The 24474-nt window shown below is 43.0% G+C and overlaps 2 protein-coding genes across 4 annotated transcripts in view; one reads left to right on the forward strand and one right to left on the reverse strand.

Moving 5' to 3' along the window:
• Positions 1–652: 652 nt before the first annotated feature.
• On the forward strand, positions 653–14444 carry LOC106562705 (stAR-related lipid transfer protein 5). Its single transcript, XM_014127691.2, has 6 exons — positions 653–1223; positions 1413–1462; positions 3743–3875; positions 4668–4785; positions 8973–9066; positions 11082–14444. The coding sequence occupies exons 1-6, from the start codon at positions 1134–1136 to the stop codon at positions 11230–11232; spliced, it is 636 nt and encodes a 211-aa protein (XP_013983166.1). The 5' UTR covers positions 653–1133; the 3' UTR covers positions 11233–14444.
• Positions 14445–16370: 1926 nt separating this feature from the next.
• LOC106592135 (pro-interleukin-16) overlaps positions 16371–24474 on the reverse strand; it is a 61925-nt gene continuing 53821 nt past the window's right edge. For 2 of the 3 annotated variants that reach the window (XM_045689447.1, XM_045689450.1), the window contains exons 22-27: positions 23409–23596; positions 22418–22586; positions 19746–19847; positions 19100–19352; positions 18662–18790; positions 16372–17602 (exon numbers count right to left, since the gene is read on the reverse strand). In XM_045689447.1, coding sequence (XP_045545403.1) covers positions 17424–17602; positions 18662–18790; positions 19100–19352; positions 19746–19847; positions 22418–22586; positions 23409–23596 — 1020 coding nt within the window. In that variant the 3' untranslated portion in view covers positions 16372–17423. Of the gene's footprint in view, positions 17603–18661; positions 18791–19099; positions 19353–19745; positions 19848–22417; positions 22587–23408; positions 23597–24474 lie in introns of all 3 variants that reach the window. The other variant, XM_045689448.1, reaches the window with a different exon arrangement.

A 24474-nucleotide genomic window follows, 5' to 3' on the forward strand; every position in this document is an offset into this window, starting at 1 on the left:
CTGTTGGATCGGAGGGTGAGGACTAGGGCCATTCCCCCCATAAATGTCCAGGAACTTGCAGGTGCCTTGATGGAAGAGTGGTGTAACATCTCACAGCAAGAACTGGCAAATCTGGTGCAGTCCATGAGGAGGAGATGCACATCAGTACTTAATGCAGCTGGTGGCCACACCAGATACTGACTGTTACTTTTAATTTTGACCCCCCCTTTGTTCAGGGACACATTATTCAATTTTTGTTAGTCACGTGTCTGTGGAACTTGTTCAGTTTATGTCTCAGTTGTTGAATCTTATGTTTATACAAATATTTACACATGTTAAGTTTTCTGAAAATAAACAGTTGACAGTGAGAGGACGTTTCTTTTTTTGCTGAGTTTATAACACGTTAGGATATGTATAAAGTACATTTACAAAAGGAATGCCATGTCGATAACTTCTAAACTAAAAGTGGCCTGAGTCTGCTCTGTGGGTGGAGAAAAAAAACTTGACATATTGACATATGTGTTTCGATAACTGATTGTCGTTGCAGTAAGAACATTGACTTCTATCTGGGGCATTATCTGGTGGACACGTTACTGTCCATTTCAAACTACAATTCCCAGCATTCACTTCAACACTGATCCAAGCTTCCAACGAATCAGAAAGCGTACTTTTTCACATGAATTTTTTTCATCAGTTGATGGGAAAACGGCTAGCTAGCCTGCTGGCTAAATAAGCTTAATCTTTACTACAAATTAGTTTTAGATGTTTATGACAATCAATATTTATTTTAAGCAAGTCTGAGTCTTACTCACTTCAGGAACCTCGCCACTAACGATAATACAAGTCTTTCATTCAATATTTTCATTAGCTAACTAACGTTACACAAACGTTAGCTAGTTACTGTAAATTCTCTTATATTGGCTTGTGTGGCTAACTGTTACTAAACGTAACTGTCTCATATTCATAGATCATATTTTATGCTTCATACATTACGCTAACTTCAGCTAGTTATCTTGTGTGTCAGTCTAAATCCATCCATTTGGAATCACGGCTAATGTTATCTATCTAACTAGTCAGTTAGCCTGACAGCTGGCTAGCTATTGAACAGGTTGCAAGTCCTCCATCATCACATCTGCCAGGCGGACTCAACCAGCATGGATTACCAGAACACAGCGAATGCAGTTGGGGACTGTCTTTTGAGCTACACCAAGGACGAGTCTGGATGGAAAGTCTGCAAGAAATCGGTGCGTAATGTTCTAGGTAGCAATATTAATATTTTATAATTACAGGTGACGTACCTTTCCGTGCACCGTGTTAACAGCTCCATTTTGCTGTGTCATTGTAAAATAACATAGTTAGGTAAATGCAGTCAGTGGGTTGACAACAGCAACCAATGTTTTGTTTTTGACATGGATGTGTCTGTCCATTTTTAGAATGACGTCATCGTGTCCTGGCGGCCATCGACTGAGTTCCCTGGGAATGTGTAAGTATAAGCTATTCTCCTTATCTAGGCCAAATCATTCATTTCTACATTTTGTATAGAAGCAAGTTAGACTAACTAAATGTCCTTTTCACAATCTTATCTCCGGAGAGTCTTTAACGTTACTGCTTAACAGCGGTAACCTTGACATGAACTAGCTATCTCCAACTGAACTGACAGCATCAGTTACTGAAACTGTTGGACTTAAGTTTTTACTAAGGTCATCTTCAGCTGTGTATCATAACGGTCTAAAGAGGGCTACTTTCCGCCCCTCGACCAGTTTCCTTCAGCTGCATTGATATGAAAAAACTGACAAAGAAATATCCACCATCTTGCTTTTACTGTTGCTGTTTTCAGTTCAGTGCAGATGAAGGAGAGAACATGGAGATGAAGCCATGTTCAACTTTTAATTAAGAAAGCACCAATAACAGGCTGGCTTCCCAGACCCAGATTAAGTCTAGTCCTGGACTAAAAAGCATTCTTAATGGAGAATTTCCATTGACAACACTTTTTAGTTTAGGACTGGGCTTAATCGGTCTCTGGGAAACCCGGAAACCGTCCCCAAAGTAGACCTATCTCTACATGTTATATTTGACGTGTATTAGGGTTAGTGTTCTGTCTATCTCTACATGTGTTGTGTCTGACAGGTACAGTGCATTCAGAAAGTATTCAGACCCCTTCACTTGTTCTACATTGTTACGTTAGCCTTATTCAAAAATAGATTTAATTGTTTCGTTTTTTCCTCATCAATCTACACACAATCCCCCATAATGACAAAGCAAAAACAGGATTTTAAATTCTTGCAAATGTATTCAAAATATTAAAAAATGATATCACATTTACTCAAGTATTCAAACCCTTTACTCAGTACTTTGTTGAAGCACCTTTGGCAGCGATTACAGCCTTGAGTCGTCTTGGGTATGACGCTACCAGCTTGGCACACCTGTATTTGGGGAGTTTCTCCCATTCTTCTCATAGTTCCTGTTAAGCTCTGTCAGGTTGGATGGGTAGCGTTGCTGCACAGCTATTTTCAGGTCTCTCCAGAGATGTTCGAGCGGGTTCAAGTCTGGGCTCTGGCTTAGCTACTCAAGGACATTCAGAGACTTGTCTCGAATACACTCTTGCATTGTCTTGGCTGTGTGTTTAGGGTCGTTGACCTGTTGGAAGGTGAACCTTTGCCCCAGTCTGAGGTCCTGAGTGCTCTGGAGCAAGTTTTCATCAAGGATTTCTATGTACTTTATTCCGTTAATCTTTCTCTCAATCCTGACTAGTCTCCCAGTCCCTGCTGCTGAAAAACATCACCAATACATGATGCTGCCACCACCATGCTTCACCGTAGGGATGGTATTGGCCAGGTGATGAGCTCTGCCTGGTTTCCTCCAGATGTAACGCTTGGCATTCAGGCCAAATAGTTCAATCGTGGTTTCATCAGACCAGAGAATCTGGTTTCTCATGGTCTGAGAGTCCCCTAGGTGCCTTTTGGCAAACTCCAAGCGGGCTGTCATGTGCCTTTTTCTGAGGACTGTCTTAATTCTGGCCACTCTACCATGAAGGCCTGATTGGTGGTGCTGCAGAGATGGTTGTCCTTCTGGAACATTATCCCATCTTCACGGAGGAACTCTGGAGCTCTGTCAGTGACCATTGGGTTCTTGGTCACCTCCCTGACCAAGGCCCTTCTCCCTCGATTGCTCAGTTTGGTCGGGCGGCCAACTGTAGGAAGAGTGTTGGTGGTTCCAAACTTCATCCATTTAAAAATGAGGAGGTGACTGTGTTCTTGGGGACCTTCAATGCTGCAGAAATGTTTTGTTAACCTTCCCCGGATCTGTGCCTCCACACAATCCTGTCTCGGAGCTCTACGGACAATTCTTTCGACCTCATGGCTTGGTTTTTGTTCAAACATGAGCTGTCAAATTATATATACAGGTGTGTGCCTTTCCAAGTAATGTCCAATCAATTGAATTTACCACAGGTGGACTCCAATCAAGTTGTAGAAACATCTCAAGGATGATCTGTGGAAACAGGATGCACCTGAGCTCAATTTTGAGTCCCATAGCAAAGGGTCTGAATACTTATGTAAATAAGGTATTTTCATTTATTTTATACTCTTGCAAAAAATTCTAAACCTGTTTTTGCTTTGTCATTATGGGGTATTGTGTGTAGATTGGTGAGACCATTTTTTTTTATTTAATCATTTTTAGGTCTGAATACTTTTCGAATGCACTGTATAAAAGTTAGGGTTAGTGCTGTTCTGTCTCTCTACATGTGTTGTGTTGTGTCTGACAGATATAAGGGGGAGTCGGTGGTGAAGGGAAGTCCAGAGAAGGTATGGGAGTGTCTGAAACCAGTGCCAAATGGACTGCGGGTGAAATGGGACAACAATGTCAAGAAGTTTGAGCTGGTAGAGCAAGTCACTGAGGTAGGCTAAGTTTCAAACCAATGGACCGTACTGTAGTCACAGTCAGTCACAATTCAGTTGTTTTGTCCCCATCATCTATGTTCTAAGTTTGCTTTAGAGAGTTGTCACTGATCATATGATTCATTTGTTTCTCCATTGATTCTTTATCATTCCTCACTCACTCACTCACACCCACAAACAAATCACAACTGAATAGATACTGAATAGAATGTCATCCATTCTCGCTGTATAGTTCTGTCTACTCCCCCAACTTTGTTGATAAGCCTTAGGGTTTTATGGAAGTGAGTTGTACCTGACCTCTATGGGACTTCCTGGTTACGTGACGGTTAAATAAGTTATCCAAGCAACCAAAGTGTGTCATCCAGTTTTTTCATGGTTTTGATACATGTTTCCTAAAGGGCACCTGCCAGCGATCACCACACCCACAGCACCAATGCAGCACTCCTACCCTTTGTTCTCTATTCCATTAGTCATGTTAATATTTATTTGCTTTGGGACGAACACAAGTTCAGGAACATGTTCAGTAAGAAAACGTAGATAAAAGATATTGATAGAACTGATGCCATACCTTATTCTGCAGATCAGAGGGGTACTTTTGTTGTGTCCTGTGCTATCTTGTGGAACGTTGCAGATAGAAATGTCATCGATAGAACTGACGTGATGCCTTATTCTGCTTATCAGAGGGGTTTGTTTCATTCTACATTGTATATTTCTATATGAACATTCCACAACGCCGTGTCCTGCTGAGCGAGGCCCAGTGTTTACCTGCCAGTCTCTCCCCTCCTCACACAGAACATCACTGTCTGCAGAACAGTCACTCCGTCAGCAGCCATGGGCATCATAGCTCCCAGAGACTTTGTCGACGTTATTCTAGTGAAGCAATACGAAGACGGCACCATTACATCCAATGGTGCGTAACGCCTCTATCTCTCTTCCTTCTGTCTTTTCGCTCTCTCTCTTCACTTTATGATAAATAGGAGTTCTAACAACAACAAGAAACAGTAGATCTTTAGTGAACAATAGATCTAGAGCGAACGGTAGCTGTAGAACAGTAGTTCTAGAGCGAACGGTAGCTGTAGAACAGTAGTTCTAGAGCGAACGGTAGCTGTAGAACAGTAGTTCTAGAGCGAACGGTAGCTGTAGAACAGTAGTTCTAGAGCGAACGGTAGCTGTAGAACAGTAGTTCTAGAGCAAACGGTAGCTGTAGAACAGTAGTTCTAGAGCAAACGGTAGCTGTAGAACAGTAGTTCTAGAGCAAACGGTAGCTGTAGAACAGTAGTTCTAGAGCAAACGGTAGATCTAGAGCGAACGGGAGTTCTAGAGCGAATGGTAGCTGTAGAACAGTAGATCTAGAGCGATCGGTAGATCTAGAGCAATCGGTAGATCTAGAGCGAACGTTAGCTGTTGAACAGTAGATCTAGAGCGAACGGTAGATCTAGAGCGAACGGTAGATCTAGAGCGAACGTTAGCTGTTGAACAGTAGATCTAGAGCGAACGGTAGCTGTAGAACAGTAGTTCTAGAGCGAACGGTAGCTGTAGAACAGTATTTCTAGAGCGAACGGTAGCTGTAGAACAGTATTTCTAGAGCGAATGGTAGCTGTAGAACAGTAGTTCTAGAGCAAACGGTAGCTGTAGAACAGTAGTTCTAGAGCAAACGGTAGCTGTAGAACAGTAGTTCTAGAGCAAACGGTAGCTGTAGAACAGTAGTTCTAGAGCAAACGGTAGCTGTAGAACAGTAGTTCTAGAGCAAACGGTAGCTGTAGAACAGTAGTTCTAGAGCAAACGGTAGCTGTAGAACAGTAGTTCTAGAGCAAACGGTAGATCTAGAGCGAACGGGAGTTCTAGAGCGAATGGTAGCTGTAGAACAGTAGATCTAGAGCGATCGGTAGATCTAGAGCAATCGGTAGATCTAGAGCGAACGTTAGCTGTTGAACAGTAGATCTAGAGCGAACAGTAGATCTAGAGCGAACGTTAGCTGTTGAACGGTAGATCTAGAGCGAACGGTAGATCTAGAGCGAACGGTAGCTGTAGAACAGTAGATCTAGAGCGAACGGTAGATCTAGAGCGAACGGTAGCTGTAGAACAGGAGATCTATAGCGAACGGTAGCTGTAGAACAGTAGATCTAGAGCGAACGGTAGATCTAGAGCGAACGGTAGCTGTAGAACAGTAGATCTAGAGCGAACGGTAGATCTAGAGCGAACGGTAGATCTAGAGCGAACGGTAGTTCTAGAGCGAACGGTAGCTGTAGAACAGGAGATCTAGAGCGAACGGTAGCTGTAGAACAGTAGTTCTAGAGCAAACGGTAGCTGTAGAACAGTAGTTCTAGAGCAAACGGTAGCTGTAGAACAGTAGTTCTAGAGCAAACGGTAGCTGTAGAACAGTAGTTCTAGAGCAAACGGTAGCTGTAGAACAGTAGTTCTAGAGCAAACGGTAGATCTAGAGCGAACGGGAGTTCTAGAGCGAATGGTAGCTGTAGAACAGTAGATCTAGAGCGATCGGTAGATCTAGAGCAATCGGTAGATCTAGAGCGAACGTTAGCTGTTGAACAGTAGATCTAGAGCGAACGGTAGATCTAGAGCGAACGGTAGATCTAGAGCGAACGTTAGCTGTTGAACAGTAGATCTAGAGCGAACGGTAGCTGTAGAACAGTAGTTTTAGAGCGAACGGTAGCTGTAGAACAGTAGTTCTAGAGCGAACGGTAGCTGTAGAACAGTATTTCTAGAGCGAATGGTAGCTGTAGAACAGTAGTTCTAGAGCAAACGGTAGCTGTAGAACAGTAGTTCTAGAGCAAACGGTAGCTGTAGAACAGTAGTTCTAGAGCAAACGGTAGCTGTAGAACAGTAGTTCTAGAGCAAACGGTAGCTGTAGAACAGTAGTTCTAGAGCAAACGGTAGCTGTAGAACAGTAGTTCTAGAGCAAACGGTAGCTGTAGAACAGTAGTTCTAGAGCAAACGGTAGATCTAGAGCGAACGGGAGTTCTAGAGCGAATGGTAGCTGTAGAACAGTAGATCTAGAGCGATCGGTAGATCTAGAGCAATCGGTAGATCTAGAGCGAACGTTAGCTGTTGAACAGTAGATCTAGAGCGAACAGTAGATCTAGAGCGAACGTTAGCTGTTGAACGGTAGATCTAGAGCGAACGGTAGATCTAGAGCGAACGGTAGCTGTAGAACAGTAGATCTAGAGCGAACGGTAGATCTAGAGCGAACGGTAGCTGTAGAACAGGAGATCTATAGCGAACGGTAGCTGTAGAACAGTAGATCTAGAGCGAACGGTAGATCTAGAGCGAACGGTAGCTGTAGAACAGTAGATCTAGAGCGAACGGTAGATCTAGAGCGAACGGTAGATCTAGAGCGAACGGTAGTTTTAGAGCGAACGGTAGCTGTAGAACAGGAGATCTAGAGCGAACGGTAGCTGTAGAACAGTAGATCTAGAGCGAACGGTAGATCTAGAGCGAACGGTAGCTGTAGAACAGTAGATCTAGAGCGAACGGTAGATCTAGAGCGAACGGTAGATCTAGAGCGAACGGTAGTTCTAGAGCAAACGGTAGCTGTAGAACAGTAGTTCTAGAGCAAACGGTAGATCTAGAGCGAACGGGAGTTCTAGAGCGAATGGTAGCTGTAGAACAGTAGATCTAGAGCGATCGGTAGATCTAGAGCAATCGGTAGATCTAGAGCGAACGTTAGCTGTTGAACAGTAGATCTAGAGCGAACAGTAGATCTAGAGCGAACGTTAGCTGTTGAACGGTAGATCTAGAGCGAACGGTAGATCTAGAGCGAACGGTAGCTGTAGAACAGTAGATCTAGAGCGAACGGTAGATCTAGAGCGAACGGTAGCTGTAGAACAGGAGATCTATAGCGAACGGTAGCTGTAGAACAGTAGATCTAGAGCGAACGGTAGATCTAGAGCGAACGGTAGCTGTAGAACAGTAGATCTAGAGCGAACGGTAGATCTAGAGCGAACGGTAGATCTAGAGCGAACGGTAGTTCTAGAGCGAACGGTAGCTGTAGAACAGGAGATCTAGAGCGAACGGTAGCTGTAGAACAGTAGATCTAGAGCGAACGGTAGATCTAGAGCGAACGGTAGCTGTAGAACAGTAGATCTAGAGCGAACGGTAGATCTAGAGCGAACGATTAGAGCAACGGTAGTTCTAGAGCGAACGGTAGCTGTAGAACAGTAGATCTAGAGCGAACGGTAGTTCTAGAGCAAATAGTAGATCTAGAGCGAACGGTAGCTGTAGAACGGTAGATCTAGAGCGAACGGTAGATCTAGAGCGAACGGTAGATCTAGAGCGAACGGTAGTTCTAGAGCGAACGGTAGTTCTAGAGCTTTATGATTAAAATAACATTTTGGAACATTTCTCTAACAATGTATTATTTAACTAAATTTCTCTACTGGCTCAATTCACATTTCTATTGGAGTGTAGCTCTTTTTGTTCTTTAATGTCTGTCTAGGACTCTCCTTAGAAGACTGCGCAGACCTGTTTTTTTATTAAATGTTAGGCTATTTTTATTGAACGTTGAGGCATTTACAGAGGACATAACAGGACAGACATTAAGAAATATAAAGGAATAAATAGGTATTCTAACAACAACAAAAACATAATCAATGATATACAAATCAAGCACTGGGCTGCACAGACATACCACCCCATCGGCAGTAGGCTGAAATCAGTAGAGTACAAGAGGAACTATTGTCACTTGTCACTAATGCAGTGCTAGTGTGTGGATGATGTAGCCTAATCATCAGCCCTAACCCTCAGAGAGGCTGGCTGGGTGGGAATCTCTGGGACAGACAACTGTCTTATCCACTGGCCTAGGCATAATCATCCATGTCAAAATGTGGGTTGTGTTCAGTAGGCACGAAAAGGAAGAAAACACTCAAACTGTGATGTACTAGGCCTAGCCTATATGTTCTTGTCCAATAAGAAAGGCTTGGTTATGTATTTGCAACGGTGTGGCCAAGATGAGATTTGCGTTTTACCTTCACTATCAGTATACCAAGTAACTTTATGTGATTGATTGAATGAAAATAGACTGAATTATATCTACACATATTTGTATCCTCATATGTTCTCTCCCTGTGTTCTGTCCGTTAGCCACCCACGTGAGCCACCCGAGCTGCCCTCCCCAGTCAGGGTATGTGAGGGGCTTCAACCACCCCTGTGGCTGCATCTGTGTCCCCATCTCTGGGTGAGTCACGTGCTGACACACACTTCTGTTTCATAATATTGTCGTTGTCTGATAACCTCATCTCCAAAACAAACTTTTCAGGAAATTGAAAAAATGTCCATAATTTCCTGTTATAACCTGTTAGGGACAGACGTTCCGCGAGCGGAACGCCTCACCAATATCCAATGGTAGAGCGTGGCGCGAAATACAAATACCTAAAAAAAGCTATAACTTCAATTTCTCAAACATATGACTATTTTACACCATTTTAAAGACCAGACTCTCGTTAATCTAACCACACTGTCCGATTTCAAAAAGGCTTTACAGCGAAAGCAAAACATTAGATTATGTCAGGAGAGTACCCTGCCAAAAATAATCACACAGCCATTTTCAAAGCAAGCATATATGTCACAAAAACCAAAACCACAGCTAAATGCAGCACTAACCTTTGATGATCTTTATCATATGACACTCCTAGGACATTATGTTATACAATACATGCATGTTTTGTTCAATCAAGTTCATATTTATATCAAAAAACAGCTTTTTACATTAGCATGTGATGTTCAGAACTAGCATACCCACCGCAAACTTCCGGTGAATTTACTAAATTACTCACGATAAACATTGACAAAAAAACATAACAATTATTTTAAGAATTATAGATACAGAACTCCTTTATGCAATCGCGGTGTCAGATTTTAAAATAGCTTTTCGGCGAAAGCACATTTTGCAATATTCTGAGTACATAGCCCGGCCATCATGGCTAGCTAATTTGACACCCAAGTTTGGCCCTCACCAAACTCAGATTTACTATAAGAAAAATTGGATTACCTTTGCTGTTCTTCGTCAGAATGCACTCCCAGGACTTCTACTTCAACAACAAATGTTGTTTTGGTTCCAAATAATCCATAGTTATATTCAAATACCTCCGTTTTGTTCGTGCGTTGAAGTCACTATCCGAAAGGTGACACGCGAGCGCATTTCGTGACAAAAAATTAAAAAATATTCCATTACCGTACTTCGAAGCATGTCAAACGCTGTTTAAAATCAATTTTTATGCTGTTTTTCTCGTAAAATAGCGATAATATTCCAACCGGGCGACGTTGTATTCATTCAAAGGCTGAAAGAAAAAAATGGAGTCGTCTCGTGGATGCGCATCTCCACTGTCACTGTTCCCTGCCTGACCACTCACAAAAACTCCTGCTGTTTTTTGCCCAGAGACAGCAGACACCCCATTACACTTTCTGGCGCCTTTTGAGAGCCAATGGAAGCCTTAGAAAATGTCACGTTACAGCACAGATGCTGTATTTTTGATAGAGATGCCACAGAAGGAGAACAAATTGTCAGACAGGGCACTTCCTGTATGGAATCTTCTCAGGTTTTGGCCTGCCATATGAGTTCTGTTATACTCATAGACACCATTCAAACAGTTTAAGAAACTTTAGTGTTTTCTATCCAAATCTGCTAATTATATGCATATTCTAGTTTCTGGGCAGGAGTAGTAACCAGTTTAAATCGGGTACGTTTTTTTATCCGGCCGTGAAAATACTGCCCCCTATCCCAAACAGGTTTTAATAATGAACACAGTTATTGAACTTCTAAAGCTATTTTGAATGTGTTTTATTGGTCGCAGAGCCGTGCAATGTTCAGAGGACATTTCATTCAAAAATATAAATGACAAAATTGAGTTACGGTTTTCATCAGACAGCGACTTTACATACAGTACACATGCTTTAGTTTACAAACCCATCTGCAACATTCTGAACATTGTGTTCAGTTCTGTCAGAACCAAGTTTTTGTAGAGACAATGGTCCACCACAGGAGGGCAGTAGAGAGCTAAACTTCAGTGCACTCAGGTATACTAATTGAGCTATCTATAATGTGCACAGCAATAGGTTTGGTTTGAGCATTCTCTCTCTCAATAACATTATCTAACATGACCACCTGTCTTGATAGCTATGTAGCTGATGAAGCACTGTCTAATATTGTTCGTACAGTATAGTGTAAATTCAACCCCTCTCTCTCTCTCCAAGGGAGCCAAACAAAACACAGCTGTTCAGTTTCTTCCAGACGGACCTGGGGGGCTTCCTGCCTCGCTCCGTGGTCGACTCCTTCTTCCCATCCAGCATGGTGGAGTTCTACAGCAACCTGGCCAAGGCCATCAAGTCCCTCAAGGACCACTGATACACTCATACTATACCTTCCCTTAGCCCTGGTCCCAGATCTGTTTGTGCTGCATAACCAACTCCTGGCGGTACTCAGATCTGGGACCAGCATTCAGCGGGACCAAAAAACACAATGATTAGCTATGTGAATGGCTTAGTTTTAAAGAGGCTTTATGGAACTTATCACCTCAGGGGGCTTTTTAACTGAAAGGGATAGATTGATGTAAATGGATTTTAAAAATCCTTATTAGAGAGCATGGGGCACACCTCCCCAGGCCGTATCTTTCTAGATTAAAATTGTGTTTCATGAGTAAATAAATATTGTTATATCAACCATACAGGCAACACTCAAGCCAAAAATGTAGATAAACAATTAGCAACTCAACTTCTGTACAGCCTCTTTAAAAGAGTGGTCACCTGGCCTTGGCTTGGAGCAAACTGTATGTGAGCTTAAAGGGGGATGATATGAGGGAAGGAAGGAGTGCAGCTTGTTTGTCCCAGCACTAACACAGCTGATTTCAGGTCATTGAGGTCTTGGTTCATTTGTGTAGTAATGGTGTGTTAGTGCTGGAGCAAAAAGCCTGCACCCCTGGTACTGTTGCTCTCTAGGACCAGGTATGGTGGCCACTAGTGTAGTCTTACAAAAAGGTTGAGGGTCTGCTCTAATTTCATTCAACTCTGGGGAAAAATATTTAATATGAATTTCTCATAGAGGTTCATGTGCAATTTTATTGAGTTGAAGCGATTGAAATGGAATTGACCTTAGCCCTGATGTTAAAGTTGCAATTTGTAAGTTATTTTTCCCCCTATTGTAACAAGAGTACAAAAACAATCCTGATGAACCCACCCAAAAGAAACGCACGTTACATTATTGGACATAATGTAGTTCCTGTTCTTCTTTTGTTTTTCTTCATGCAGGTACACTAGCAAACACCCAGCCTCTTAGTCCTCGAACCGGAAATCCAACTTACAGACCGCACCTTTAAGCACTCTGGGCCGCACCTTTAAGAATTGATCTAGAGAGGTCAATTTTGCCAAACTCTACTTCCTAAACAATAAATATTTCCTGTACATTTCCTATTTAGTGATGCATCCCCCCCGCCTACTTTCCACCCCAAAAGAATGAGGATAGATTTGAAATCTATATTTTGTATTCAGTGTCCTAAACACACGGAGGATATGTCCTCCTTCCCTTTTGTACTGTTGCTGTTGAATACAGTCCATTCTGTTACACTGGCTGCATCCTACCTACAGTAACATGCATGTTGCATGGACCTTACAGGAACCCCAGAATGGAATCGGATTCCATTGGGACGAGTCATACCTCATTTTTTGTTGTTCTTTGTATACGGTAGTACTGTACTTGAAATGTTCTGGTTTAACCTGTCTCCACAGCCCTTTAACCAATACCTAAAGTTGGAATCCGCAGTAGGGGGAAACGGTGCCACTGGCCGCCCCACCAGCATTGTTATTGTTGTTGCTGAGCTGAGGAGGGTCGTGCAGCATGGTAATAAAATGCAGTACATATTGTGTTTTTCTATCGTACGTGCGATGATGTCAGAGATGGAAATAACAGTGTTTGTAGTTTTCAGTAACTGGAAAGCGTTATGGACATGGTTGTTTTACCGTTGAGGATTCCAGCTTTAACCAGTAACCTTTAGAGGGTGTATATACCGGCCCCCCCACTCTATCCTATTCCTAACCTTAACATCTGCTGGATTTATAGACGTCTAACCTCCAAGCAAGGATTTCTGCCTCAGTTACTTTTCTCTATGTAGTATGTAGATGTCAAAGTAAGAACACTGCATTATTCTTAAGCAAAGTTATTTGCAGTATGTATGGGCAAATGGCAATATGAACAGCTTCATCTAATGAAGAATGGACAAAGGGACATCCGCTCGAGTAGGAGAGCTTCTGAAGGATCTTGGGTTTTATTCAGTGGGGTACAACATGGTATGCGTCCCATAAGGCTCTGGTCCAAAGTAGTGCACTATATAGGGAGTAGGATGCCATTTGGGACAGCCATGGATTCCAACATATTTTAAAGCACAGCAGCAGCATACGACTGCCATATTCTGGCATCAGTTGTGACTAGTGTCATTTTACACTGTAAAGAAACTTATTACCAGCATAGAGTTGAGAAAACCACTGTCTTTGATATGACACAAGAGGGCATGGTCATCCGTCTAGGCCAGGGTGCGTCTCCATAGCTTTTTTTAAATCATCGGTGAAGGGAAATAATGAGAGCAAGCATCAATAGTATTGAGATACATCCCTAGTTGGTGGAGGAAGCCTTTTCATAGTATTGAGATACAGCCCTTTTAGGTGGAGGAAGCCTCCTCAGAGTATTGAGATATAGCCCTAGAAGGTGTCTTCACAGTGCTGTACAGTCAACCATCTGCATGCCTGCTGAGTCCTCTACATGTATGTTGATAAGCCATTATATTAATGATGTTTTAGATCAATCTTTTTAGAAGCCTTGTGGTTAAGTTTCCTTTTGAAATGAAAACACACTACTTAACGTCATTTTCTTATCCTGAGTGGATAATAACCTTAACTGACAAACCTTTACAAGTGCATTGCATTCCACCTCATCCACAACCAAGTCCTAAATGCTTGCTTTTTTATCATTGTTTGCCTTTTGTTGGTGTAATACCATGAAGGCATTGTTTTGATGTGTGTTATTGTACTGTACGTGGAGCCTGAAGATCATACCTACCTACAGTGTATTGCTGTCTTAATGTCAGAGTACACACGTTGTCTATTGGTGGCTTGTTTTTAAAATGTACTCCATCATGCGTTTTGCGACAGATGTGTATGTTTTAGGGTACGTGTTGAATGCTGTTTGTTGTCCTCAGCTCCTGATTGGAAAGCACAGCTGCTATGGAAAATGGCTGCTATTGAAATATACTATTAGTTCAGTTGTCAATAAAAGCAACACAGGAAAATGTTTTTTTTAGGTCAGGATTAGGGTTATGAAATTCTGGTAATTTTTCTCAAAAAAATAAAATGTTCCTGAAATCCCAGTTGGAAGATTCCTGGAATCAGTAGGGAATACACGGGGAATCTGGATATCCTCCAACCAGGATTTCTGGGAAATTGGGGAAAGTTACCACAATTTTGCGACCCTAATCCTGACCTGCACTCTACTGTACCGTACTGTATACTGTATGTTCCACCCAGCAGGTTTTGTGTTTCACCAGCATCTGCATTAAAAACTACTGACCGTTACATCCAATGTTGTCATCCTCTCTTGTCGTATTATATTACCATCACCACAGGTAGGAAAATGGCTATACCCACTACACAAATTCACCGGCTGTTTTTCAAACACCAGAGAAGAGAAATTAAGGATTCGATGATGGATGAATAATGGTTACTCAACTTTCCAAGAAGTCCTGGTTGGAAGTTCCCAAAACCAGAAGGGAATAAGCAGGGAATGCAGAATCCTCCAACCAGGATTTCTGGAAAACCTGGGAATTTGGGGGAAAATTAAAGGAGTTTTGCCTACAACTTGCATAGTCTCATTAACTGAGTGGTAAATGCATCTGTTTGTTCCATATGAAGTCAAATAACTACATAGGTTTCAAAACATGAATGGTTATTGGCACAACAGTCTTGTGAATAAACATTTGAAACATACAGATTGGGTTAAATTATTTTATTAGTATAATGTATATTACGATAAAGCTTTAGTACCGATATACAGAGTTTTAAATATCTATATTCTAATAGATTTTGGTACAAAATGTTCACACCCTGTGTTTTCCTTAATATCAAACTAGGAGAGAAAACAAGGTGAAAATGTGCTCCGGTTTAGTTATATCTTTGGTTTCACCCAGAGGGAGAATCTGAATTAGACACTCCTTGCGTCCTCTCGCCTGGCCTCAAAACCAATTGGAGGAGAAGGGTCAGAGGGGCGGGACCTCTGGCTTTCTCATCCAATGGGTTTTGAAAAGGAGAGAGGACGCGAGGAGTTTGCATTGTCATCTAATAAACGAACTAAGGGCTCTATTAAATCCGTAGCTCTGAAGATCCGCTTTATAGGGCGATTGACAATTAAAGGCAATGTTCCCGCGGTCGCGGAGACTGCATTCATGGTAAACGGAAATTAACTTTACCTTTTGATGCTGATCTTCCGCGATATGGATTGAATCCAACTCATAGTCTTTGGTCTAAATAATGATAACAACATCAAGCACAATACCACAATTCCATGAAAAATGCAGATCCCATTTTAAATATTTTGTATCAGTATCATACTCTTTTGGACTACATTACAGTATTGTACACTATTTCTAACAGTCAAAAGCAATGGAATGTCTCTCTCTTCCTTCATGTAAATACTGTATATCTGTGCAAATCTCAAACTCACTGTGGTCCCTGGTCTAGAAGTTCTGGGTGTAGGAAGGCAGTCAGAGCAAAGCACCTGTAACTCACCTCTCTCTACAGTAACAGTCCCTGATTGTCATTGCAATATGATTTGATATAGAATATAGATATTATATTCATAATTACAGTATGTTAATAGTGCTCATATGAAATGGTATGATGGCTTGTGGTTGATTTGTGCTTTGGCAAAGTGGGTGGGGTTATATCCTGCCTGTTTGGCCCTGTCCGGGGGTATCATCGGATGGGGCCACAGTGTCTTCTGATCCCTCCTGTCTCAGCCTCCAGTATTTATGCTGCAGTAGTTTATGTGTCGGGGGGCTAGGGTCAGTCTGTTACATCTGGAGTATTTCTCTTGTCTTATCCGGTGTCCTGTGTGTATTTAAATATGCTCTCTCTAATTCTCTCTTTCTCTCTTTCTGTCTTTCTCTCGGAGGACCTGAGCCCTAGGACCATGCCTCAGGACTACCTGGTATGATGACTCCTTGCTGTCCCCAGTCCACCTGGCTGTGCTGCTGCTCCAGTTTCAACTGTTCTGCCTGCGGCTATGGAACCCTGACCTGTTCACCGGACGTGCTTGTTGCACCCTCGACAACTACTATGATTATTATTATTTGACCATGCTGGTCATTTATGAACATTTTAACATTTTAACATCTTGACCATGTTCTGTTATAATATCCACCCTGCACAGCCAGAAGAGGACTGGCCACCCCTCATAGCCTGGTTCCTCTCTAGGTTTCTTCCTAGGTTTTTGGCCTTTCTAGGGAGTTTTTCCTAGGGAGTTTTTCCTAGCCACCGTGCTTCTTTCACATGCTTTGCTTGCTGTTTGGGGTTTTAGGCTAGGTTTCTGTACAGCACTTTGAGAATATCAGCTGATGTACGAAGGGCTATATAAAAATAAATTTGATTTGATTTGTGTTCTAGTTGGCCCTGTTTATACCTGGTGCTAACTCTGATCTCGGGCTCTATTCAATCAGTAGCGCTGAAGACCTGCATTTCACTGTGATTGAAATATAAAGGCAACGTTCCTGTGTTCGCGGAGACTGCATATCACATATGTCGGCTCAATCGGAAATTACCTTAAATTTTCAATCACGCTATAACGCTAAACTTCAGCGATACGGATTGAATCGAGGCCGTTGTCCACATTCTGATTGCGGCCACATTTTTGCCGTCGCATCTACACATTGTATTAAAATGTGTCTCTTATCCATCCGCTGTGTCCGCATTGTGACCAAGATTTACTGGTCCCTCCCTGTATGCAAATTATTCAACAGATATTCTTTCAAAATAATATGTATTTTCTTTATCTAAAGACACATATTGATGCCATAAGACAATGGCGCCACCTGTCAATGATTTTAGAGGGATAATGATGATTTAAATGGTTTCCCTGTCCACATCCGTCTACACTTGGAAGATATCCAGACAACATGTGTGCCTGACTACCTCCGGTGGTGATCAGGAAGATCTGATCACAATGTAATCACAATAGGTATTTTAATTGCGGACACCTGTCTATAAATGTGGTCACAATCAATATGTGGCCAAATCTTGAGAATGAATAGCCCCGTTTATAGCTGGTGCTAACATGAGTCATTTGTCCTGATCTTGTCAACATTCTGATTGTGCCCACATTTTTAAAGAAGTGTAATTGTGATCAGATCTTTCTGACTACCTTCGTAGGTAGTCAGGGACCTATGGTATCTGGAGATCAATTAAGTGTAAACAGTGTAAACTGACCTGAAATCAGTGTCTAGGGGTAACTCCTCAGTCTCCTCCTCCTTCCTCCTCCTGTTAACTACAGTGAGATGTCCCTCAGGCAGACCCTTCTGCCTCATCCTCCTTCCTCCTCCGGATGACTAGAGTGATATGCCCCTCAGGCAGAGCCTTGACGATGTTCCAGGCCTCGAAGCGGCTCAGCTCCTGGAGGGAGGTGCTCTGGACCTGCAGCAGCTCATCGCCAGACTGCAACCCGCTCTGCTCCGCAGCACCACCTATTGGGGAGCAGGAGAACACACTGTCACACATTGGTCTGTCGTGAAGTTTCTCCTAGGTGCAGATCTGGGATCAGCTTTCGCCTCCCCCAACTTATAAAAGTTAAAGCTTATAAAACTGTGCTTCTCTGCGTTGTTTGCATGGTTTCCTATTTTCCGTGACATCACAACTCTTCTAACAATAAAATACATTGTTAAAAGTGTTAAGAAAAGGTCCTGTGTGGCTCAGCTGGTAGAGCATGGCACTTGTAATGTCAAGATCGTTGGTTTGATTCCTGCTAGGGTCACCCTTACTAAAAATGTAAGTCACTTGGATAACAGTGTCTGCTAAATGGCACCTAAAGTTTTCTTTACCTGGCCACTGTCTCCAAATATTCCCTTTTTTTGTGAACTATCCCTTTTAATCCTGTGCTGCTACTGTACCTTTAAATATCCTGTTGATGACCAGAGGCCTGTCTCCATGGATATTAATGTACCTTTAAATATCCTGTTGATGACCAGAGGCCTGTCTCCATGGATATTACAGTACCTTTAAATATCCTGTTGATGACCAGAGGCCTGTCTCCATGGATATTAATGTACCTTTAAATATCCTGTTGATGACCAGAGGCCTGTCTCCATGGATATCACTGTACCTTTAAATATCCTGTTGATGACCAGAGGCCTGTCTCCATGGATATTACTGTACCTTTAAATATCCTGTTGATGACCAGAAGCCTGTCTCCATGGATATTACAGTACCTTTAAATATCCTGTTGATGACCAGAGGCCTGTCTCCATGGATATTACTGTACCTTTAAATATCCTGTTGATGACCAGAGGCCTGTCTCCATGGATATTACTGTACCTTTAAATATCCTGTTGATGACCAGAGGCCTGTCTCCATGGATATTACAGTACCTTTAAATATCCTGTTGATGACCAGAGGCCTGTCTCCAAGGATATTACTGTACCTTTAAATATCCTGTTGATGACCAGAGGCCTGTCTCCATGGATATTACTGTACCTTTAAATATCCTGTTGATGACCAGTGGCCTGTCTCCATGGATATTACTGTACCTTTAAATATCCGGTTGATGACCAGTGGCCTGTCTCCATGGATAGAGCCTTTCCCTCCATCCAAACTGAAGCCCACGCCCCCTCCTCCTGTCTCCAGCTCTACAGTCAGCAAGGCTCCCCCATCCTCCACTACAGACAGACAGACAGACCGAGAGAGAGATGAACAACCAACGTTTACATACAGTACATACACTGTATGATACAGCCACAAATGCAAGCATTTCGCTACACCTGCAACAACATCTGCTAAATAATGTGTACGCAACCAATAAAATGGGATTTGATTTGATGTACACACACACACACACACACACACACACACACACACACACACACACACACACACACACACACACACACACACACACACACACACACACACACACACACACACACACACACACACAAGGTGAACTTGTCTGACAACCTTCTACTCACCTGTGGGGTTGAGGTCTGTACTGCTACTGCTGACAGAGGAATTATCAGTCTTGTTCCCTCCTCCTCCTCCTCCCTCTCTCCCCTTGCTCACCACCACCACGGCCAGTCTCATGGTGCGGGCCTGGCGCAGCGTGGCGGTGGCGTCCGCGTGTGTCGCACCCCTTAGTGTCTGGCCGTTGATGGACAGCACCTCGTCACCCTTCTCCACGGTCCCTTCTTGAGCCGCCAGGCCGTGGGGGAAAACACGATGCACCTGGGGGGAGGGAGGGAGAAATATCAGAACATTTACAATTGACATTCCCATTCTAAGCAATTCGCCTTGATTGGTGGAGCAGCTGACAGACATTTTGTAGAGTTGCTACTATCTGGCCATGCTAGAAAGGACAGTACCAGGGCTTTATAGCCCTGTACTATCTTTAATATTTAAGTCCAAAATCACGCTCCTAACTAATACAGACACTGTATTTTGTACAATACAACTTTATTGTCCATACAATATGTTACAGTGAACAACAGAAATGTATCTTCTGCAGAATTCTCAACTCCCCCAGATAGCACACATCACACAGAAATACAATCTTTAACATAAATTCTGAGGATGTCATCACTTTTCATCTGCTCTAGCATGACCTTTCAGTATACTCACTGTGGTGGCCTTGCTCTCCAGGTCTATCCCACCTGCAATGCTGAAACCCAGACCTGCTCCTTCCTCCTTGTGCAGAATCACCACTTGGATGTGCTCAAATTGCTAGAAAGAGGGAAAGAAAGAAGTCATCTCTTTCATTCTAACATTCAAAATAATATTTTCATGTTTTTCGCTCACTTTACAATGTTACTGCTGGTTCTTGTTCTTATCTATTAAGAGTAGGTCTAGGATCAGGTCGCTCCGTCCATTTAATCTTATTCAATGTGATCTAAAAGACAAACTTGATCCTAGATCAGTAGCCCTGTTACTCTGAGACAATTAATACTTTTATGACGTGAGTCAGACGATTCATGGCCATTCACAGAGATATCTCAGTTTGATTATTAAACCCCAGCTGTTGTTGACAGTTTCCAGATGATTCTATGTCTGTGAGAGAGCCGAGGGGGACCAAGTGTCTCGCCCTCACCTCTGGGCTTTACACCAGACACACACCAGACACACACACACACACCTGCAGCTGAGCACTCTAACGTAATCCTTAATGGTCCCTCCAGTCCTGTAGACTCACACACACACAGACAGACTCTCTCTCACACACACACACACACACACACACACACACACACACACACACACACACACACACACACACACACACACACACACACACACACACACACACACACACACACACACACACACACACGCAGCTGAGCACTCTAACGTAATCCTTAACGGTCCCTCCAGTCCTGTAGTGGAGCTCATTCCTACAGGCTTGTTGTTTTGCAGAAGCCAGTGGTGAGTACTGCATGAGAGAGCAGCTCTTACCATGCTTCCCACACAGCACCCTATTATCCAGAGCCTTATGGGCCCTGGTCAAAAGTAGTGCACTTTAGAGGGAATAGCATGTCATTTGGGATGCAACCTTGGACTCAGGGTTATAGATTACCTCAACCACTTAGAGAGTAGACCAGAGATGAGAGATTCTCAACAGTAAGAGTGGACAATCTGTCATGACTGGATGTTAATGTGGTGTTCATGTGGTGTTGATGTGGTGTTCAAGTGGTGTGCATGTGGTGTTCATGTGGTGTTCATGTGGTGTTCATGTGGTGCTGATGTGGCGTTCAAGTGGTGTTCATGTGGTGTTCGTGTGGTGTTGATGTGGAGTTTATGTGGTGTTCAAGTGGCGTTCAAGTGGTGTTCATGTGCTGCTGATGTGGTGTCAATGTGGTGTTGATGTGGTGTTACCGTGGTGTTGATGTGGTGTTACTGTGGTGTTAATGTGGTGTTAATGTGGTGTTATTGTGTTGTTGATGTGGTGTTGATGTGGTGTTGATGTGGTGTTACTGTGGTGTTACTGTGGTGTTACTGTGGTGTTACTGTGGTGTTACTGTGGTGTTGATGTGGTGTTGATGTGGTGTTATTGTGTTGTTGATGTGGTGTTGATGTGGTGTTGATGTGGTGTTACTGTGGTGTTACTGTGGTGTTACTGTGGTGTTACTGTGGTGTTACTGTGGTGTTGATGTGGTGTCACTGTGGTGTCGATGGGGTGTTGATGTGGTGTCACTGTGGTGTTGATGTGGTGTTACTGTGGTGTTGATGTGGTGTTACTGTGGTGTTGATGTGGTGTTACTGTGGTGTTGATGTGGTGTTAATGTGGTGTCACTGTGGTGTGGTGTTGATGTGGTGTTACTGTGGTGTTACTGTGGTGTTGATGTGGTGTTGATGTGGTGTGCATGTGGTGTTGATGTGGTGTGCATGTGGTGTTGATGTGGTGTTACTGTGGTGTTACTGTGGTGTTACTGTGGTGTTACTGTGGTGTTGATGTGGTATTCATGTGGTGTTGATGTGGTGTTGATGTGGTGTTGATGTGGTGTTGATGTGGTATTGATGTGGTGTTGATGTGGTGTTGATGTGGTGTTACTGTGGTGTTACTGTGGTGTTAATGTGGTGTTATTGTGTTGTTGATGTGGTGTCACTGTGGTGTTAATGTGGTGTTGATGTGGTGTTGATGTGGTGTTACTGTGGTGTTACTGTGGTGTTACTGTGGTGTTACTGTGGTGTTGATGTGGTGTTGATGTGGTGTTGATGTGGTGTTAATGTGTTGTCACTGTGGTGTGGTGTTGATGTGGTGTTACTGTGGTGTTGATGTGGTGGTGATGTGGTGTTGATGTGGTGTTACTGTGGTGTTACTGTGGTGTTGATGTGGTGTTAATGTGGTGTCACTGTGGTGTGGTGTTGATGTGGTGTTACTGTGGTGTTGATGTGGTGTTACTGTGGTGTTAATGTGGTGTTAATGTGGTGTTACTGTGGTGTTGATGTGGTGTTACTGTGGTGTTGATGTGGTATTGATGTGGTGTTGATGTGATGTTACTGTGGTGTTGATGTGGTATTGATGTGGTGTTGATGTGGTGTTGATGTGGTATTGATGTGGTGTTGATGTGGTATTGATGTGGTGTTGATGTGGTGTTACAGTGGTGTTACAGTGGTGTTGATGTGGTGTCAATGTGGTGTTGATGTGGGGAACATCATTATTTGACATCCTAATACAGTCAGCGAGGCCCTTCTAGTGAGTAAGAGGTGGATGGACCTCCAAATAAATTAAAAACACTGAAACAGACAGGCCGGACAGACGGACAGAAAGACTGACAGAGAGACTGATAAAGTTTCACCTTCAGTGTTTCCTCATCCAGAGCTTTCACTTCCTGGATCATGGTCTGTATTTCCTGTGGAGGGATGGCTGAGATAACAGAGTGGGCACATGCTGACGGAGATGGGCGTGAGACCAGGTCCCCTCCCTCCTCCCCCCGCTCAATGGTACACTGCCTCAGATCAGAGAGGCTGAGAGGAATAGGGAAGCAAACAGAGTTCAACTCACGCACTGACACTGGTCACATACAGAACACACACACAGACACACCTTCTGTATTACAGGTTCATCGTAGCTACTCTCATAATCATGCATTTCACTGTATAAAAACTAAATAGAGAGTTATGTTTTAGGTTGGTCAATCTGTTACAGACTAAACTCTGAGAGGATTTCAGTCAGATTAACACTTTAGACATAATGTCACATCTTAGAACAGGAATAACACGTGTGACTTCCTTTTTGTTCACTTCCTGTGTTCATACTTCCTCTTACTAAAGATGACACTGCCACGATTGCATTAAGCCCTGTGAAGCAGGGACAAAATACAGAAAAGATTTGATCTAAAATATGCCTGTTCCATCTGATAATATATAATGCCATCTCTACTTTACAGTATCTGACTTCCAGGGAGCAGTGCTATCTTACTTTTTTCATAGCAAGCACTACTACAGTGTAGGTCTATAGACATACTAGACTATTATCAGCTCTTGTAAAATCAGTGTATATTTATACCTTTTCATCCAATCACCTGAGAGGTAGTATGTGTATGCCTGTCTGGTATCAATCATTGGAACAGGGAATATGCTGTATATACCAGGGTAAGGGTAAATTCCATTTCAATTACATCCATTAGGAAGTAAACTGAAATTCCAATTTGAAATTCTTCTCATAGAGAAACATTGAGAAAAACTGGAATAGTAACTTCCTTTTACTTCCTGAATTGATTGAATTGTAATGGAATTGACCCCAACCCTGGTATACGCTGTATGTTGATGTTTTCAGAGAGTTTTTACCTGACAGAGAAGCTATTCTCATTGCTGTCGGGGCCAGGGGAGAGGGGGGTGTTCTGGGCAGGGTCGGGCTCCTCCGGGCTGCAAACTAGAGGGGATGCAGGGGGTGGGTCTGACCCGGGGTTACCCGGCCTAGTAGGGCAGGGGGAGGGGAGCAGGGAGTGCATGGAACGCATCAGGGCATGGGAAACCTGGAATAGAGTAGAGCAGAGCAGTTAATAGTAGAGCAGAGCAGAGTAGAGCAGAGCAGATAAGAGTAGAACCGAGCAGATAAAAGTAGAGCAGAGCAGATAAGAGTAGAGTAGGGCAGATAAAAGTAGAGCAGATAAGAGTAGAACAGAGCAGAGTAGAGCATCTCAGATAAGAGTAGAGCAGAGCAGAGTAAAGCAGAGCAGATAAGAGTAGAGCAGAGCAGATACAAGTAGAGCAGAGCAGATAAGAGTGAAAAGAGCAGAGCAGATAAGAGTAGAGCAGAGTAGAGTAGAGCAGAGCAGAGCCGAGCAGAGCAGGTAAGAGTAGAGCAGAGCAGAGTAGAGCAGAGCAGATAAGAGTAGAGCAGAGCAGATAAAAGTAGAGCAGCGCAGATAAGAGTAGAGTAGAGCAGATAAGAGTAGAGCAGAGCAGATAAGAGTAGAGCAGAGCAGATAAAAGTAGAGCAGAGCAGATAAAAGTAGAGCAGAGCAGATAAGAGTAGAGCAGAGCAGAGCAGATAAGAGTAGATAGAGCAGAGTAGAGTATAGCAGATAAGAGTAGAGTAGAGCAGAGCAGAGCAGATAAGAGCAGAGTAGAGCAGAGTAGAGCAGAGCAGAGCAGATAAGAGTAGATAGAGCAGAGTAGAGTATAGCAGATAAGAGTAGAGCAGAGCAGAGCAGATAAGAGCAGAGTAGTGTAGAGCAGAGTAGAGTAGAGTAGAGTAGAGTAGAGCAGAGCAGAGTAGAGCAGATAAGAGTAGAGTAGAGCAGAGCAGATAAGAGTAGAACCGAGCAGATAAAAGTAGAGCAGAGCAGAGCAGAGCAGATAAGAGTAGAGTAGAGCAGATAAAAGTAGAGCAGATAAGAGTAGAACAGAG

Source organism: Salmo salar, chromosome ssa11 (genome assembly GCF_905237065.1).
Source record: "Salmo salar chromosome ssa11, Ssal_v3.1, whole genome shotgun sequence".
Lineage (NCBI taxonomy): Eukaryota > Metazoa > Chordata > Actinopteri > Salmoniformes > Salmonidae > Salmo > Salmo salar.

Bases quoted from the DNA above. Each gene is read 5' to 3' on its own strand.
- LOC106562705 (XM_014127691.2), top strand. From the start codon at position 1,134: ATGGATTACCAGAACACAGCGAATGCAGTTGGGGACTGTCTTTTGAGC. The intron at 1,463-3,742 runs GTAAGTATAAGC...TGTGTCTGACAG, and splicing joins ACTGAGTTCCCTGGGAATGT to ATATAAGGGGGAGTCGGTGG. The intron at 9,067-11,081 runs GTGAGTCACGTG...TCTCTCTCCAAG, and splicing joins ATCTGTGTCCCCATCTCTGG to GGAGCCAAACAAAACACAGC.